The 18,781-nt window shown below is 41.8% G+C and overlaps 1 protein-coding gene across 1 annotated transcript; it reads right to left on the reverse strand.

Annotated features, from left to right (window-relative positions):
• Positions 1-2,025: 2,025 nt before the first annotated feature.
• Positions 2,026-18,210, reverse strand: LOC149310086 (solute carrier family 22 member 13-like). The gene is made up of 10 exons (XM_089531462.1): positions 17,839-18,210; positions 16,822-16,925; positions 15,751-15,905; positions 13,166-13,334; positions 9,559-9,679; positions 8,019-8,113; positions 5,848-6,062; positions 3,928-4,036; positions 3,360-3,569; positions 2,026-2,158 (listed from the first exon to the last, which is right to left on the reverse strand). Exons 1-10 carry the CDS (start codon positions 18,208-18,210, stop codon positions 2,062-2,064), a joined length of 1,647 nt encoding a protein of 548 aa, XP_089387588.1. The 3' UTR covers positions 2,026-2,061.
• Positions 18,211-18,781: the final 571 nt, after the last annotated feature.

The following is an 18,781-nucleotide window of genomic DNA, read 5'->3' on the forward strand; positions in this document are numbered from 1 at the left end:
GGACTGGATGGCCCTTGTGGTCTCTTCCAACTCTATGATTCTATGATTCTATGATTCTATGGAAATTGCACAACAGTCTTTCCAACCAAGACTATAGCTCCCATAATCCTCAGCCAGCATAGCAATAATAATAATAATAATAATAATAATAATAATTTGTTTTATTTATATACCGCTATTCCAAAGATCATAGCGGTGAACAGCAAGTAAGCTAATTTGCCCCCAAGAGTCTGGGTACTCATTTTAGCGACCTCGGAAGGATGCAAGCCTGAGTCGAGCTTGGGCCCTTTTGCTGGTCTTGAACTCGCAACCTTGTGGTTTTGAGTGAATGGCTGCAGTACAGGCATTTAACCACTGCGCCACCAGGGTTGCTTTTCTCCAGAAATGGAAACTATGCAGTTCTCCAGATGATGATGAACTGCAATTTCCTGCATGATTCACCCTCTGTTCCCTGTCTAGGGCTGCTGGGAGCTGCAGTCCAATACCATCTGGAAGGTTACACAAATCCTACTTCTGCTTGATACAGACACGATCGATGGATGGACATGAGATCCTCAGGAAGATGACCGTCTTCCTTGCTTAGTGATCCCTCTTTAAGGATGGGTGAATATTTGAAAGTAGTAAAAATTTTAAAAAAGTCAAAAATTGTGTTTGATGAGTATTAAGAAACCCTGATGAAAAGAATCCTGGACTAGTGAGAACACAACAGTTGTATGTGGTTGTTTTCCATATAGAAATAAACTAAATTTTTCTGCATAGGAAACAGCATTTTCTACCCAAAGCAACCACATGTGAATTTTACACAGAAGAAGTCATGGTTTACAGATTTTCTCCACAGGAAACAACATATTCTGCCCAACGCAACCATGTGTGAATTTTACATAGAAGAAGTTGAGTTTGAATATTACATTGATATATTTGGAAAAAACAGGTTTAATCAAATTACTAACGACAGAATCAAGAAGGCAAGATTTTAGAAGAAAAGGACAGAATGAAAAGTATATTATTATACTGAGCATAGTTAGACCTGGAAGAACAGAAGGAACAAAATGTTTGAAAAAATGGTAAAATCACATTCCAAATGAATGTTTGTTTATCTGTCACAATATTTGTTTTACAGTTTAAGTGTAGAATGTTTGTTTTTGAATAATGCTATGTTATATTATTAAAAAAAATTAAAAAGAATTTTACACAGAAGAAGTAATGGATTGCGAATTTCCTCCATAAGTAACGTATTTTCTGCCCAACGTAACCACATGTGAATTTTACAAAGAAGAAGTAATTGACTGAGAATTTTCTCCATAGGAAACAGCATTTTCTGCTCAAAGCAAGCACATATAAACTTTACACAGAAGAAGTCATGGATTGCAAGTAGTCTACACAATGTTAAATACATGAATGTAGATTTACACAATGCAAGAATGAAGTTCGATTGTGGCCTCTTACTTGCAAAAAGCAAGCATCATATTTTCTTCTTAGAAGTATTGCCTCAATGGAATCTAAAGGATTGCAGTCCAAAACTTTCTTGAAACATGTTTGTATTGCAGTTGTTCTGTAATAAGCACAACCCAAACCATGGCGAGTTTATAAACAGTCTTTTCAACATATATCAGCTTTAATGTGGTTCTTCCTATTGCATTCAGACATTTTAAAACAGGTACTGTAGATTATAGGGCATGTAATAGAACTGGGGCCCATTCAGTTTCATAGTTTGTAGTTATAGCACTATGGTTCCATTTTAACTGCCATGGCTGCATCCTATGGAATTCTGGGATTTATAGTTTGGGGAGGCACTGAAGGAGCTCTCTGGCTGCAAATTCAAAACATTCATCCCTAAACTGCAAATTCCAAATTCCATAGGTCAGAACCATGGCAATTAAAGTGGAATAACAGCACTATAACTGGCTAATATACAGTAAATGGTCACATGGTTGTTTTTTTCAAAACAAAAGTACTCAAAGAAAAGAAAATTGGCTTTCCCCCCCTCCCAGTGAGAAAATGTCCACCAATGTATCTGTTGTCCTTTTTTCATGGCACATTGTGGCAATTTAAGGTGCCAGCTCACAAGCGAGTAATCTTTGCAGGTTCACTGAAGACATTGCTGTCCGTTGGTGTTAAATGTCCATTTCCCAAGCCATTGTCATCTGTCTTGCTGGGCCTAACTCTGAAGAAAGAGGATTAAAAAGAGAGGATTAGATTTCTCTGTATGCAATATTTTGCTCCAAATAATTTTGCCTAAAGATTAGAGGGAACCATGGAGGCCATCTAGCTCATCCCCACCTTAATGCAGGAGTCTGCAACTACAGCATCCTTTGCAGATGTCCAGTCCACCTCTGTCTGAACCCCATCCACAAAGCACAAACCATGCCCACCCTGCTTTATGAAAGGCAACTAAATGCAGGAATGGCCCCTCTTGAAATGCATCCTGTATGGAGTGGCTTCCGGTGTAACATAAGTTCTCTTGATGGCATCAGTTTTATGACAGCTGATGTGAAGTTGCACATGACATTGACTCTAGCTGCTGCCATCAAATGATGGTCATACATGTGCAAGCCAGACTCAAGGCTGAGTAAGTATAAACAGACGAATCACTCTATATTACAGAAAACTCTGGAGGTTGTGAAGTCCACTTTTTAGTGGCTGAATACTGCAGCTATTTCCAGACAGTTTTTAAAGCAAAATTTACTTTGTGAACAACAGCTCCCAGGAAAAAAAATTCTCCCAGAAACCATGGCCAGCTTTAGACCAAAAATATAATTTTCCACCTAAAGGCATTCCTACATGAAAAGCATTGCAATGGCTCTAGTCTCATTGTCATTAGCAAGTCTAGGACTCATCCTCCTATGGACCCACCTCCCTTAGATTATAGGGGGGAAGATGTGAGGGGATTTACCCAGAGGACCTTTTCAGCTGCCACTCCTAAATTATGATATGGCCTGCCAGAGGAGATCCATCATATTACCACACTTGATGCCTCTAAGAATGCTGTTAAGACGGCTCTTTTCTGGCAGGCCTTCCCGGATTAATCCTCCCGCTCACTGATGCAGATCACCCTTTCTTCTTCCCCAAAGTCTCCCCCACTCCTGCCCATTTTAAATGTTAAATTTCTTTATTTTAATCTCATTATTTTAAATGTTTAATTATTTTAAACTGTAGCTGAAGTTGGTATCTTTGTTAATGTAAGGGATAAGGGGATGAAATTTTAGTCTTCTATGAGTTATGTATTTGTTTACATACTTTTTTAAACCACCTTGATCCTTTGGAAAGGCAGTATATAAATATTATTATTATTATTATTATTGTTGTTGTTGTTGTTGTTGTTGTTCAAGGTTCACATTATAACCGCACAAAGAACTCACCTTTGGTTGCCGATAGCATCCTCCACATGATCTGGAAGGTCCTTGCCATGTGTTTCGGGCAGAAGGAGGCAAAGAAGTCCAGCCACCACTGAGGAGCTACCAAAAATCGACACAGGGATGGAGGTGTGGTATTTCTCCAAGAGAGGAATCAGGGGTGAGATTATGCTAGCCATCCGGGAGATCATCTGGCACACTCCAAGTCCAGTCTGCCTAAGGAAGAAGGGGAAAACAGCAGCACATGAAATAGAGCTGTAGCAATGTTATCTTACAATTGCTGGATCTGTCAGCATATTCTTACAGTTCATGGACTGGGGTTCCAGACTGTACCAAGTCCATACTCTGAGAAGCCTAGAAATGGTGCCTATTGCAAACAACGTGGGAAATTATTTGCAATTGCAAAAAGAAACAGAAATGCAAAATGTCATTTTTAATCTTAAAATTGTGATAACCTAATAGTTATAAATCCTTTCAAAGCAATAACAGGAACAATTCTTCCTCTTCTGAACCCTCTGAGACTTAATGCCATGAGTGTCTGTGTGTGTGTGAATTTTCAATGAATTTGCCTTACCGGATAACTGTTGGGAGCAGCTCTGTGGAATGCACATAGGATGTAGAGAAGGAACCAGCAATGCTAAACTTCCCAGTGACAGCCAGCACTGTTTTTATCACAGGCAAGTCTAAAGTGAAAGTCAACATTTTTGGTTTAAAGAAAAGAAAACTCAGAGAAATGAGGGTGGAGGGACTTAGAAGAAGAAAAAGAAAGAGAACACAATATCCACAATCTCTTCACAGAAACAACAGCAAACCTCATTAAAGAGTCAAATTCTTGTAAAAGAACCTCTTGCCCATAAGCCAGGTGTGCAAGTCCCCACCCCAAGTTGCCCATCCAACTTGCACTTTCTTCATCAGTTACTTCCAGTTTTACAAGGGAATCAAGCTGCACAACATTATGAGATAGGAAGAAATGTAACTTAGGAGTTTCTCACATGAAAGAGATCGGGAGTGTATCCTTTGAATATCCTGGAAAATCATGCAATTAGGTGAAATGATTTCCCACAATGTCATACAAAATCTGCCATTAAAGTAGTCACAAAGAAGCATTAACACACATCTTTTTGCTTTCCGGATTTCAGTGAGAATGCTTTTCAGGTATCGCTTTGTTTGCGCAATTGCGTGTGATAACCATCTGTGCAATTACTAGCTATTTTCACTTTATTTGCTAGATGCTTTAAATGCACTTTAATCTCTAATGCCGAAAATAGCCCCAGTGTGATAAACTCCTTAGAGAGGCAAATGAGGCTGACACACAGACCAAAGAAAGACCAAAGGAACATACCACTCCAGCCAGAAGGGATTTCAGTTGGTGATGTCAACAACCAAAGAAGCTGCTTGGGAATGCAGCCTTGAGTCTCCACCAATGGTGGCCATGTCCTCTCCCACAAAATATATGTGTGACCATGCAAAGCCCTTCCACAAATCACTCCAGCACTGAGTAGAAATGGATGGCTGCTTGAGGGGAGAATGTGCAATAACACACAGGGCAATTAATTTGGCATAAAAAGGCAAGAACTTTATTGAATACATCAAACAATTAAAGAGGGTTGGCCTGAAAGCATGAGGTCTGGATCCGTCATCCACCAACCCATGTTGGTCGATGAACCGAAATGTCTGGTCACAGCCAGGCTTTGGGATGACAAAGGGGGAACCGGCCTAGAGTGTGCACGCCACTCAGGGAGCCGGTTATGTGCATATGCATATCTTCGGCCCATGTCACCGGGGGATGCTGAATTGATGTCGCCCCTGCATTAGCGACATCGCAAGACCCTCATCACCCACAGGTTCCCGGGAGACTCCCAATCCAGTGCTCCGCTTCACTGGAAACCACACCCACCAGATCCAAGACCTATGCTACCGCCCTAGAGAAGTTGTGACACCAAATCACAAACCCAACAGGAAGGGAGGGAAGGTGGGGAACCGGCAAAATGGTGCCAAGCACCAGCACCGTGCAACCTAAATAGGCTGACCTGGAAAAATCAGAGGCTGGGAAGCCAGGGAGGAACACCCCCCTCCGGCCTCCCGGCCAATCCCCAGGGCTGAAGCCCTTGCAGCAGCCAATCCTGGGCCACATCCGCCCCCTAAGGAGCCTGGGAGTTGAAGTCTCCCAGTAACATAAGAGGCCCAGCTGCCCAATGGCAGTGCTTCCGCTCCCAGGGCACCTGGGAGCTGGCATCTGGAAGCATCGCTGTCCTGCCCGCTGCTGCGCGGAGCCTAAAGGCCAGCTCCATAGCTTGGGGCCCCAGGATACCACCAGATCACCTGGGAGAGCCGCCTTACTCCCCCAGCAGCAACATGACCAGCATGGTAAGTCAGGCAGTCGCATTTGTCTTAGGGAGACTGCTGATACATGATTATACATGATCATGGTAAGGTAAGTCCTGCTATGCACAAACCATTCCTTATTTAGGCATTTCCTTGAGTTGATTCTTACCTTTTGGAACAGTGGTGATGAGAAGGCAAACTACTCCACCCAGGAGCAAGTAGAAAGCTTGGCATCTTTTTCTCCCCATCCACTGCATCACAAAGAGACAAGAGAGATGAGCTGCTATTTCGACAGCCCCAAATATCAGCTGTGTCAAGTGGATATTCAAGCCAAAACTGCCCACATTCAGGCTTAAACCGTAGTATGTCAAACCATTGGCAAACCTACAGGATGGAGAATTTGGGGGGGGGGGGGGGGAGATTAAAAATATAGAGTGAGTAATATATGTCCAATGAATACCACACAGTCCTTTCCCCATCTTTTAGTCTGCAAATTAATTCTCTGATATTTGGGGAAGGGGGGTTCTAATTGTCAAGGAAATAAATGTGTCTTTAAAAGATAAAAACTCTCTTGGCAGGATTTGGATAAGATATTCCTTCTACAGGTTGAGCTTCCCTTATCTGAAATGCTTGGGGACAGAGGTGTTTTGGATTTCAGATATTTTTAGTTTTAGGAATACCAGTATTTGTATATGTGTACACAATGAGATATCTTGGAGATGAGACCAAAATCTAAATGCAACATTCATTTGATAAGGATGTCCTGTATCCCTTCATCCAAGTCATTGATAAAGATGTTGAATAGTCTTTGGCCCAGTGCTATTCAACATTTTTATCAATTACTTGGATGAGGGAATAGAGGGCATGATTGTCAAATCTACAGATGACACCAAGTTAGGATGAGTATCTAAAATCCCAGAGGATAGAATCAAAATTCAAAATGACCTGAATAGACTAGAAAGCTGGGCCAAAGCTAACAAAATGAACTTCAACAGGGAAAAATGTAAAATACTGCACTTAAGTATAAAAAAATGAAATGCATAGATATAGGATGGGGGACACCTGGCTGAACAAGACTAAATGTGAAAGGGATCTAGGAGTCCTAGTAGACCACAAGTTGAACATGAATCAACAGTGTGATGAGGCAGTTAAAAAGGCCAATGCTATTTTAAGCTGCATCAATAGAGGTATAGTGTTTAGATCAAGGGAAATAATAGTGCCACTCTATTCTGCTTTGGTCAGACCCCACCTGGAACTGGGTCCAGCTCTGGGCACCACAATTCAAAAAGGATGTTGACAAATTGGAGTGTGTCCGAAGGAGAACAACCAAAATGGTGAAGGGTCTGGAAACCGTGCCTTATGAGGAAAAAGTTAGGGAGATTAGGGAGACGGTTAAGGTATGATAGCCCTGTTTAAGTATTTTATAGGGTGTCATACTGAGGATGGAGCAGGTTTGTTTTCTGCTGCTCCAGAGACTAGAACACTGGACAATGGATGGCAAGCTACAGGAAAAGAGATTTCAATTTAACATTAGGAGCAACTTCTTGACAGTAAGAGCCGTTTGAAAGTGGAACATAGTCTCTTGGAGAGGGATGGAGCATCCTGCTTTGGAGGTCTTTAAGCAGAGGCTGGATGGCCATCTGTTGGGGTGTTTTGATTGTGAGTTCTTGCATGGCAGAATGGGGTTGGACTGGATGGCCCTTGTGGGCTCTTCCAACTGTATGATTCTATGATTTATGTTTTATTCACACCTTATACACATAGCTGGAAGGGAATTTTATACCATATTTTTTAATAATTTTGTGCATGGAACAAAAGTTATGTACCCTGAACTCTCAGAAAGCAAAGGTGCCACTATTTCAGACACCCATGAAAAAAATTTTGATTGTGGGGGTGTTTTGAGTTTTGGAACTGTGGCTAAGTGAGATTCATCTGTACCTTGCTTTGTTGTTGTTGTGCCTTCTAGTCATTTCCAAATTATGGTGACCCTAAGGTGACCCTATCATGGGGTCATCTTGGCAAGATTTGTTCAGAGGAGGTTTGCCATTGCCTTCCCCTGAATGTGTGAAAGATGATGGACAATTTAGACCAGCAACATCTGGATAACCTACATTTGAGAAGGGTTGCTGTACAGTGACTGGCAACAGTTCTCCAGAGTTTCAGAAATCATTCCTAATGCCTTAAGTGATACTTCTGGAGACTTCAACATGTTAGATATTCTACCATTGAACTGAAGGGTCCCATTAACTAGAGATACTAGGAATCCAAACTTAGATCTCCGCTGGCCAGAACTTTTATTCTACCACTGCTGTTAAGAGTAAGAGGACGGATCAAGCTTACCAGATTGTTAACATAAGGAAAGTCACCTTCCTCAGGTGGGAATTTTTGACAAGTTCTAGAATACCTCCAGACTTGATGGTCCTTTCAGCGTTCAACTTTGCCACAAAATTAGAAAGAGAAAACACAAGCATGAAGGAAAGAGAGAGTGAGAGAGAAAGCAAGTGAATTTCAACTGTAATGTCTCAATTTGGAACAATCTAGTATACTGGAGAGCCAGATATTGCCTATATGCTTTGTTCATAATTACATATATATAGCCCTGTTGGATTTTGCCATCTAGTGGTGAGTCAGAACTCCCAAAATTTTTGTTTCCAGATCATCTGCTTTACTCCCTTTTCTGTTTCCTTAAAGCAGCTCCTCTCCTTGCTTTTCCACCAGGACAAAACTGGATATCCACATATTGCAGAGCAAGAGTCAACTCTCACTCACGCTGCAGCAACACTGCAGAATTAATGCAGTTGGACACAGCTTTAACTTTCATGGCACCATCCTATGGAATCCTGGGTATTGTAGCTTGTTGTGGCACCAGAGCTCTCTGACAGAGAAGACTAAATATCTCACATAACTATTAGTCCCAGAATTCCATAGCCTTGGGCCATGGAAGTTAAATCATTGTCAATCTGCATTAATTCTGCAGTGCAGATGCAAAGTAAGCAGGCAAAGTAAGGCGCAGAGGCAGGTGCAAACTGGTATAAGTCAGGCCATATTTATGAAGTTTGCAAACTATATGTGGATGGGACCAGAATCTGGACTATTTCAATCAGGTGGAGGATGTGTGGCCCTCCAAATGCATCCAAGAAAGTAGACCAAGTCTACGAAAGGTTATTGACAACTTCTTTTACACAGTTAGTCTCAAGGGTGCTACAAGATTCCTTTGCATTCAGATATTCCAGACTAACACAGTTATGTCTATGAATTCTATTTCCAAATGTTGTTGAACTACAAGTCCCATAAGTCCTAGCTAACAAAGGAATGGTGAAGGATGTCAAGAGTCACAGTCAAACAACATTGGGAGGAGAATAGATGACTTTGTGCTGATCTCTGGTATTAGAATACCTGGAAAAGTTTAGGTCTACTCAAACCTGTCCCCCCCAAAAACCCAGACTCCAAGTATCATACAGTTCCAGCCTCCAGCTGCAAGGATCAGCCTACTATTTTAGCAGCATTTTTAAAATAATAATAATAATAATAATAATAATTCAAGCACTGACAATTCATGCCAAAAACTTCACTAAAGATACACACATAAAACAAAAAGATACTGACATCTGTATGTGGGAGCACATTAAAACTGTTTCACATCCCAGAAACATTCCCAGCATTTTTTACAACTGATTTTTTCATTCAATTATTTCATTCAACAGCTAATAAATTAAAATTGTCTATATGCTATTAGCATATAATAATAGAGTGAAATCACGAGAAAAACAATACTATAAAACCAACAGAGGAAGACTTACAATTGTTTTTAGCACATTGGTTATTTGATTTTTTAAGGTTTGATGGAGAATTTGGAGTTGCAGATCGCAGCCTGTCTCACCTGATCTAACATTTCTGGTGGGATGCTTCGCTTGTTCACTGCAGCTGCCTTCAGGAGGAGCTTTTTGGCTTCCTCCACCTTCCCTTTGGTCACCATCCACCTGGGAGACTCAGGAAGGACCCTGAAACATTTGCAGACATTCAGACAACTTCAGTGTTGTATCCTCCTGGATGTTTGGGGCCATTCAGACTACCTATTACCCCCGTTCAGAAACTGGATTAACCATGGGAAGTTCATATTGGCCCTGATCCTTCCACAAGCAAAATCGAGGCTTTCACACCCATTCAGGGGCAAAAGCTCCTTGGCGCAGGACTTTTGAAAGCGGAGTTTAACCTGTATCTTTTGAGAAAAACTGGGTCTGGCAAATATGAACTTCGCCTCAGTCATGATCAGGTCAAGTTCAAGAGAGGGATTTAGGTCAGAGGGAGGGCAGAGGGCAGAACAGAATCGGAGTGATGGAGTAGGAGAAGGAGGATGGAGCCAGTGAAAGGGTGCCAAGGGCAGAATCGGGGTGACAGAGCAGGAGAAGGAGAAGGATGGGGCTGGAGAAAGGGTGCCAAGTGAAGAATCGGGGTGACAGAGCAGGAGGAGGAGGAGGAGGATGGAACAGGAGAAAGGGTGCCAAGTGAAGAATTGGGGTGACGGAGCAGGAGGAGGAGGGAGGATGGAGCCAGAAAAAGGGTGCCAAGGGAAGAATCGGGGTGATGGAGCAAGAGGAGGAGGAGGATGGAGCCGGAGAAAGTGTGCCAAGGGCAGAATCGGTGTGACGATGCAGGAGGAGGAGAAGGATGGAGCTGGAGAAAGGATGTCAAGTGAAGAATCAAGGTGACAGAGCAGGAGGAGGAGGAGGATGGAGAAAGAGGAGAAAGGGTGCCAAGTGAAGAATCAGGGTGACTGAGCAGGAGGAGGAGAAGGATGGAGCCGGAGAAAGGGTGCCAAGTGAAGAATTGGGATGACAAAGCAGAATGAGGAGGAGGATGGAGCCGGAAAAAGGGTCAAGTTCAGGGGAGGGAATTAGGTCAGAGGGAGGGCTGAGAACGGAACATGCCTTCCCTCTCGCAGCCAGCTTTTTCTCTCTCTTTTTATTTTTTAATTTTTATTTTTGACAGACCATGCAAATGCTTTTTGCTACAGGGTGATATATATAGATAGAATGTGTGTGCTTGTGCCACATTTCCCTTTCATTTCCTTCCTGCCAGCATGGCACCTCACTTTGCAAGAGGCTTTTTATTTTATTTTATTTTATTGTGTAATATTCAAATGCTACAATGCGAATGTTACAAATGTTTCCCTTTCAGTTTGGCAAATTGATATAATATGTGAATGCTTTTGCTACACCCAACACACACACACCTCTGGAGGTTTTTAAATTTGACAGAATATTTAATACAATTTTACTGTTGTAACCCGCCTGGATTCTTAGTGGTTAGGCGGGCTATAAATAAATCACTATATTATTGTTGTTGTTATTGTTATTAATGGGACTTGAGCATCCATGGAGTTTGTTAAACATGGGCGTCCTGGAACCAAACCCCAGCGGATAACAAGGACCCACTGTATTTAGTAGCCCTGTTACTAAATACAATTTCATTTGGGTTGGCACTTCAAGGCTTGGAACCCACCAGAGGAATAAACTATCCCTTAAGCAACCAAGTTGTATAGTTTCCCTGCAGTATGAGAAGACATCCTTCATGCTGTGTCTGACTCCTTCCTCATGCTTCAGTGTCAATCAACCTTACCACTCTAAGAGGAAGGGCCAGTCCCACCTTTGCATCTGGTGCAACTTCGAATGCATGAATGTGATGGATGCTCCCGCTTCCCTTCCTCCCCTGGATATTAATGATCAGGAGCTTCCTTGGAAGTTCTCTGACTTCCAGGCAAGCTACCTGACCCAGTGGATTGAGGGCAGAAGTTATGACTCCATCAATCAAAAAGGGTGGGCAATTTAAGTATGGCAAGGAATGACACAAAATGTTCATAAGGCTAGTAAAATGCAGCCCTCTGATGCTCATGAACCCTCTGATGGCCAGAAGTGGTTAAAGCATTCCAGAAAACATAACCTCTCTGGGTCGTCTTCTTCCATGGTTCCTTATTCCTTATATTACACATTGAAAAGAAAGTCTAAACATGTCTCTGCTGTCCGTTCCTTTGTTGATACAGAGTCTTCTGTTTCTCCAGAGATGCCTGACAAGGACGAGGGAGAGCTATGTCCAGATTTTTATTTTTTTTGGGGGGGGGGAGGGGGTCTCTGCCTAAACGGTTACATCTGAGTTAACCTGCTTAGATTACAGCTGCGCTTTGTATGCCAGAAACTCAGTGCCACAGGCCAGAACAGCAAGGATATGGCTGCTGTATAATAATCCTATATGATTATTTTCAGCCATATTTAGACAGCTGTATCTGAGGTTTGTTGAAAGCATGGTAGCCATGGGAATTCACAGGACATGTAAGGCAGCCCACTTCCTCTCAGTTTTGTTTTTGTTTTTAAAGGAGGGGAAAAGCACCCATTCCATTGGCCAATGGCTGTAGGAAATGTCACCTTTGATGAAAGCGGAAGTGAATATGATTGACAGAAAAGGAGCCTTCATTTCAAACTGGTATGGCAAATGTAAACTTTGGAGGGCTAAATTACCCCTATTAAGGTAAAAGATAGTGGGCACTTGCTTCTGGAGAGATTCGGGAGGGGCGACCCGGATCTGCGCAGTTCCATCCAGGGCAAATTGGCGAGTGGGAATGGGGCCTTTCATTTTTGTCTGCACAGATATTATGGTCTCAGATCTTGTTTTGCAAGGTGGTCTAGGCTTATGCATCTGGTATGTATGAGCACTGGGGCATTTATCTGTTTCATTTTTGCCTGTTGTATTGATTCTAAGAGCCAGTGTGGTGTAGTGGTTTGAGAGTTGGAGTATGACTCTGGAGACCAGGGTTCTAATCTTGCATTACTAGGGGTGGTGTCACCCAGTGCAGTAATTTATGGTATCACCTAGCCAGCTTGGCCAATAGTAGGGGATGCTGGGAACTCAAGTCCCAAACATGTGGAAGATGAAAGTTTGAGAGCCTCGCATTGACCTCCTCCCATACCACACTGTACAGAATCATCAGAAATGTTTTTGTTCTAATATTAGCCATAATCATAATTCCCATAATTGCATTACTGAATTTGAACCGCAGAGTTTAAATCCCATCTTGCCCATGGAAACCTCCTGGGTGCCCTTGGGCAAGTTGCATTCACTCAGCCTCAGAGCAGAACAATGATAAATCCTCTCTGAAGGGGGATTATATAATATAATATGCACCGCCTAAATGCATTTCATGTGGTTAAAATGAAAATTTGGTAAGATGTGCTGTTTTTAAAGAAAATTTCAAAACTATTTCTACTGCCCGCTCTGACTTGACTCTTCAATGCTAAGCATTGTTGCACTTCTCACACTCCTTCTCAACCATGCATGCACAAGTCCACAGGATTCATCCTCTATCACAGAGCTTCATAACAGTCTCTGGGTAGATACCAGACACCCTAACCAGCTTGGCCAGTGGTGAGGAAACTCAAGTCCCAAACATGTGGAGGATGAAAGTTTGAGAACTTCTGCTCTGATGTGTTACTCACCATAGGTAAAAAAAGAGAGCAAAGACAGGGGCAGAGCCTGTAATCTGCAGCACCTTCCAGTCACGAATGGCATAAGCTAAGCCAGCCAGTATCATCTGCCCTATTGCAAAGCCTACGTGGCTGATGATCATCACATGTGGACAATAAGCTATCCCAACCCATTCAGCACCTAGGAATCATAAAAGGAAAGTTACATTTGAGCTTAGAAATACAAGCAATCACATCAGCACCTTCACACATACAAGAGAAAAGCTAGTTTTGAGCTTGACTTTTATCACAATATAGACCTTTAGGAAAGCCACCATGATGCAGTGGTTAAAATATTGGCTAGGGCTCTGGAGACCAGGGTTTGAATCCCCACTCAGATATGGAAACTCAGTGGGTGATCTTGGGCAAATCATACTATTTCACCTCAAAGGCAGGCAAACACAAACTCTCCTCTCAAAAACTCTTGCCAAGAAAACCCTGTGATAAGTTCACCACAGTGTCTCCATAAGTTGGAGATGAAGGCACACAGAAATATAGTCCTTTAGACCAAAATCCTAAATCCCATTAAAAAAAAGAGACAAAATCCCATGAAACCCACTTTGTGACCATGGCAAATCACATGCTCTCAGCCTGAGAGGAAGGCAATGGCAAACCTTCTCTGAACAAATCTTGCCAAGAAAACCCCATGATAGGTTCACCTTAGGATCACCATAAGTTGGAAATGACTTGAAAGCACACAACACACACAAAGAATGTGATCTGGCCATATGAGATTCGAATGTATTCACACTATTGGGAAGGGGGAGGGAACCCTGAAACAACAAACAAAATGAAATTACAATTTTTACTACAGTATCTGCAAGGATGCACATTTTTTAATGTGTGAACAACCGAATCGCATGCCTCCACATAGCAACACATTTTGGAAGAAGGAAGGGCAGGCAGGTGTCACTTCTAACAGATTTCTGTGGTCTTAGGTGCACAATTGTAGTCTGTTAACTGTCCTTGAGTTGGTCCCAACTCATGGCAACTCTGTGGATGAAACGTCTCCAAGACCCCCTGTCCTCCAGTGCTCTGCTCAGATCCTGCAGATTCATGCCGTGACCTCTCTAGGGTTTTGCCTATTCTTGGCATATTACAAAAATATTTTTTTTTCAGACTCCAGCTGACCGTTCAAAACAAGTACAGTAAGCCCCAGTATCTTCTGGGCCTAGATTCTGGGAACCCCCAGGGATACCAAAATCTATGGGTGCTCAATTTCCATTATATATAATGGCATAGTAAAAGGGCATCCGATATATAAAATGGCAAAATTAAGGTTTGCTTTTTGGAATGAACATATTTTAAAAATATTTTCAAGCCATGGATGAGTAAATCTATGGATAAAAAATCCATGGATACGGAGGACTGACTGTATTCCATTGTCATTTTCTTGAACCCACTGTCAAAGGCAATGGACATTTTAAATACTTAAAGGTGTGGCTAGTGAGGAAATGTGCAAAATATGGCTTCCTCACATTGGAAGAGCTGCAGCTCTCCAGCAGCATTTTCCCCTCTTCTGCTTCACCAGGTATTCACTCTTTTTTTGCCCTCATTAAACTTCCTGACATACCTGTTTGCCTGAGAAATAAACATTTGCTTTTTTCCAACACACTCCAAGTTATGACTGGGCAGGCAGCGAGCAATTTCAGTATCATATGCATGGATATGCCACTGGTCATATGCCATGGATCATACTGTAAGATTAGGCTGACCATACCTACTGTTTTAAATGGGACAGTACCGTTTTTTTTCATGTTTCCAGATCATCTTGTCATTTTAATATAAATGTCAATTTTGTCCCGTTTTCAAGAAAAATGCCCTGTTATGTTGCAAAAATGGTTTGAAGATCCCTGTCTGAAATTGTGATTGACAAACAAAAAAATGTGTGATGGCGTGTGAAAGGTTTTGTGATAAGGTGCTGAAAGACTGAAATTAACTGCATAAGATTACTTCGTCTGAGAAATATAGATGGTGCAGTTGTGATGAAATACAGTCCCCTTCTGACCCTACCTAAATTTTTGGATGAGTTCTGTCACTGAAGAATTAGTGTTAGCTCACTAGGTTCATGTAATAAAACGTTTGGGGTTTGTCCCCAGGAATATAGAATATTACATAACCCCATCCTATTATTTAAACTTCCCCTTTGATTGACAGCCCACCCAAGAAATAATGTGCGGCGGCCAGGTACATGTGGGCACAAATAATTTATAGATATTTCTTTCCTGCCCGTCATTTTTAATTTGCAGTGGCGCTGCATATGGCCAGTGGAATATACATACATGTGAACTGTTAGGAAATCATGCAGAAGTGAAAACAATCAAACATCGATTCGGAGGTGTGAAAATCCGCACCAATTTACGTAACACAGTTATGTGTAAACTGGCTCTTAGCTGGACAAAAAGTCCGGGCCTAATGTATGGAAAATTACCACATCACTAAAAGTTACATAACTACCAGCTTTTGATAAAGCGGGCATTCAAAAGGCAGACTCTTTTACACTTTGTACAGCCTCTTGCTTTTCCACCATTTCCCATGTGCTTGGATGGTGGTCCTACCTAAAACCAGGGAACATATTAAGACTCCAGAAAGAGCAGCGCCCACCAGAAATCGGACCGCGATATAGAGGGAAAAATTTGGAACGAAAGCGACAGCAACCCCGGTTATGCCTTCAAGGAGCAGTGACAACAAAGTAATTGGTCGCCGGCCAAACCTGAGAGGAAAGGGAAATTCATTTAGACATCTTTTGTTAACGTGTATTGTAACATTAACAATAAATTAATGTAATTTATCGTAACGATTATTGTGGCATTTCTCTTTGAAGGCAAGAGTCCTGAATAAATGGCACTTGGAGAGTTTTTTGTGGGTTTTTCGGGCTATGTGCCATGTTCTAGAAGATTTTCTTCCTGACATTTTGCCAGCATCTGTGGCTGGCATCTTCAGAGAATGATCTTCTAGAACATGGCCACATAGCCCGAAAAACCCACAAAAAACTATGGATGCCGGCCATGAAAGCCTTTGACGGCACTTGGAGACTTTCCTAGGCAGCTGAAAATTTGCCTTGGACTTTTTATAGAGGATGATGGACACATCCATAGACACCTGGCTTTCCAATGTTTGCCAGCCATACCCTCTCTTACATCTCTAATCCCCTATTGCAGAGAACAACTCTGCAGGGAGCAAAGGCCATGTTATGCCCACTAGAATATCCAATTTTCAGTCCTTTCCCCACCTTCTGCATTTTTCTGGGTGAGGCTTGGGAGGATTAAGCAAACCACTGCATTTTCAAGGCAGTTCTCATGGCTTTCAGCCAGCTTTCAGGCTTTAAAAGATGTTCCAAAATCAGTCTGAAAAAAATAAATAAAAATTGGGAATCTGGAGGCTTTGGGGAGCTTTGATCTGGCGGGGCTCTGGGGCAGCATTTAGAGGTCCTAATGGTAGAGCTTGAAAAAGGTTAACTTTTGAGGCTACAACTCCCAGAATCACTGAACCAATGTGGGGTTCTGAAAGCTGTGTTTCAAAAAGAGTACATTATTTTTAAGGCAATGCTTTCCCAGCTTAATTCTGGATTCCTTCCAACCAACTATTGTTCACCCATCATCCATCAAGTGTGCAATTTTCTCTCTTACCGGTCACTTAATGGACCAAACACAAGGGCTCCGATGAGAAGGCCCAACATGAAAATGGATTGTGAGATGCTGTTCAGATCTTTCCTGTCACATACGAGATCAAACTGAGTGAAGGAAAAGAAAGCCAGTTTATTCATAGAGGGCTGAAGAAGGCCGTTCTCCTAATTATCTCAATTTGGAAGGGACAGCCCTGATAACTCCTCTGTCATCCCACTTTCTCAGCTGCATTTAAAAGTGTGCATTTCCTCTTGAAAATATGTCATCCTAAAGCAGTAATCTAATCTTTCTGCTAGCACCCATATATTCCCACACCCCATCCTATGCCAAACACCCCGGGGGTTGTTCTCATCTTATCAAGATGAGGAATCCACAAGGAAGGCAATGGCACACCCCTCAGAAGACACTTGCCAAGAAAACCTGGTGATAGGCTTGCCTTAGGGTCACCATAAGTTGGAAATGACTTGAAGGTGGACAGCAACAACAAATATGTCATCCACAAGAAATGGGGGAAATAGAGAAGGAATCTTAGAATTAGGTTTAGAGTTTTATTTCATATTGATACTGTAAAAAATATATAGAAAGGCAAAGTGATATATAGAAAATATGAAGCTGTAAAAGAGATTGTAATTTTGAAAAATGAGACCCAATTATAAGAGGTGCTGTAAAGCAAACACAATACACAACAAACTACAAATTCCAGAATTCCATAGCATGGAGGTATGGCAGAAATAATCAAACTGGATTATTTCTGCAGTGCAGATGCAGTCTAACAGATATCTAAGTTTTGGAAGGCTTCTCTATGGATTTAAAGAAACACAGTTCCAGGTTGTTCTGCAATCATGAGGACTGTAAGCTTGCTTTTAAACAAAACAGGGGTATCAAGCTCTTATTGCACTTTCTAGGTTCTGCCAAAGTTGCACTTTATCAATAAACTTGAAGTGAGCAATGGTTAAAAGTAGATGCAGCCATTGTCAGAGAAGCTTGTATCCATTCAGGAAGAAAAGAAAACCACCAAACCTGTGTGACCAATGAAGGCTCTCTCTTCGAAGGGTATGCCCATCCCTCCTGGCACAACTCAGTAGCATTAAGACCATATTCTACAATAGCATCAAGATCCCATTCCACCGGAGTGTACATGAAACATTCTTCTAGGGTTCCATCAGACTTTCTTGGGATGGTCAAGTTCAACCGGTCCCCTTCAGTCAGATTCCAGCCAACGGCATTGAACCAAGTTGTGCGACAGTAATGAGGTTCTTCAGCAACCATGAATAACTGGCCAAACGTATGGAAAGCATTGCTAAGAAAAGTCAGGGTGATCAGGGCCACCAAACAACGCTGGAATCGGCCAAAATTATTTAGCGCTTTGATTATTTCCCCAACATCCGTCATTGTCGGAGTCTTCCTGCTTTCCAATTTGCTTTCTTTCCCTTTCTGCTAACACCGTGATTTCCTCCCAAAGTAAAAGGATTCAAGTAGCCTCCAGAATTAATGTTTAAACATAAAATAAACTTTGACACAGCACGCAGTAACATGTGGATAATAATCATGAGTATCTCGGCTAACACATTTCACATTTCAGTTTTGTAACGGGACGGTGTAACCTATTAACTCCATCATAGCAGAAAAGACAATGCATTTCTCATTGTCTTCCAAAAGCAGGGGACATGAGCAGATGTAGGAGCTGAGATCATGGTTTCTGAATACGCTTCATATGGTAATACTTATAGCTTGTTTTAATATGTGTACATTTCATTTGTCCTTTCAAATTCATTTTAACTGATGTATTTTAACGGATGTTGTTTGTTAATTGTTGTTGTCCCCCACCTTGGTCCATGAGGAGAGGCAGATAAGAAATAAATATTATTATATTATTATCATCATCATCCTGACAACTGCACAATGCAACAACGCAATTTTCCCCAAAAAATTATTGACTTCAAGGGAACTGACTTTGGTGCGG

This window comes from Sceloporus occidentalis, unplaced genomic scaffold (genome assembly GCF_023333645.1).
Source record: "Sceloporus occidentalis isolate IW3139 unplaced genomic scaffold, rSceOcc1.0.p SCAF_7, whole genome shotgun sequence".
Taxonomy (NCBI): Eukaryota; Metazoa; Chordata; class Lepidosauria; order Squamata; family Phrynosomatidae; genus Sceloporus; species Sceloporus occidentalis.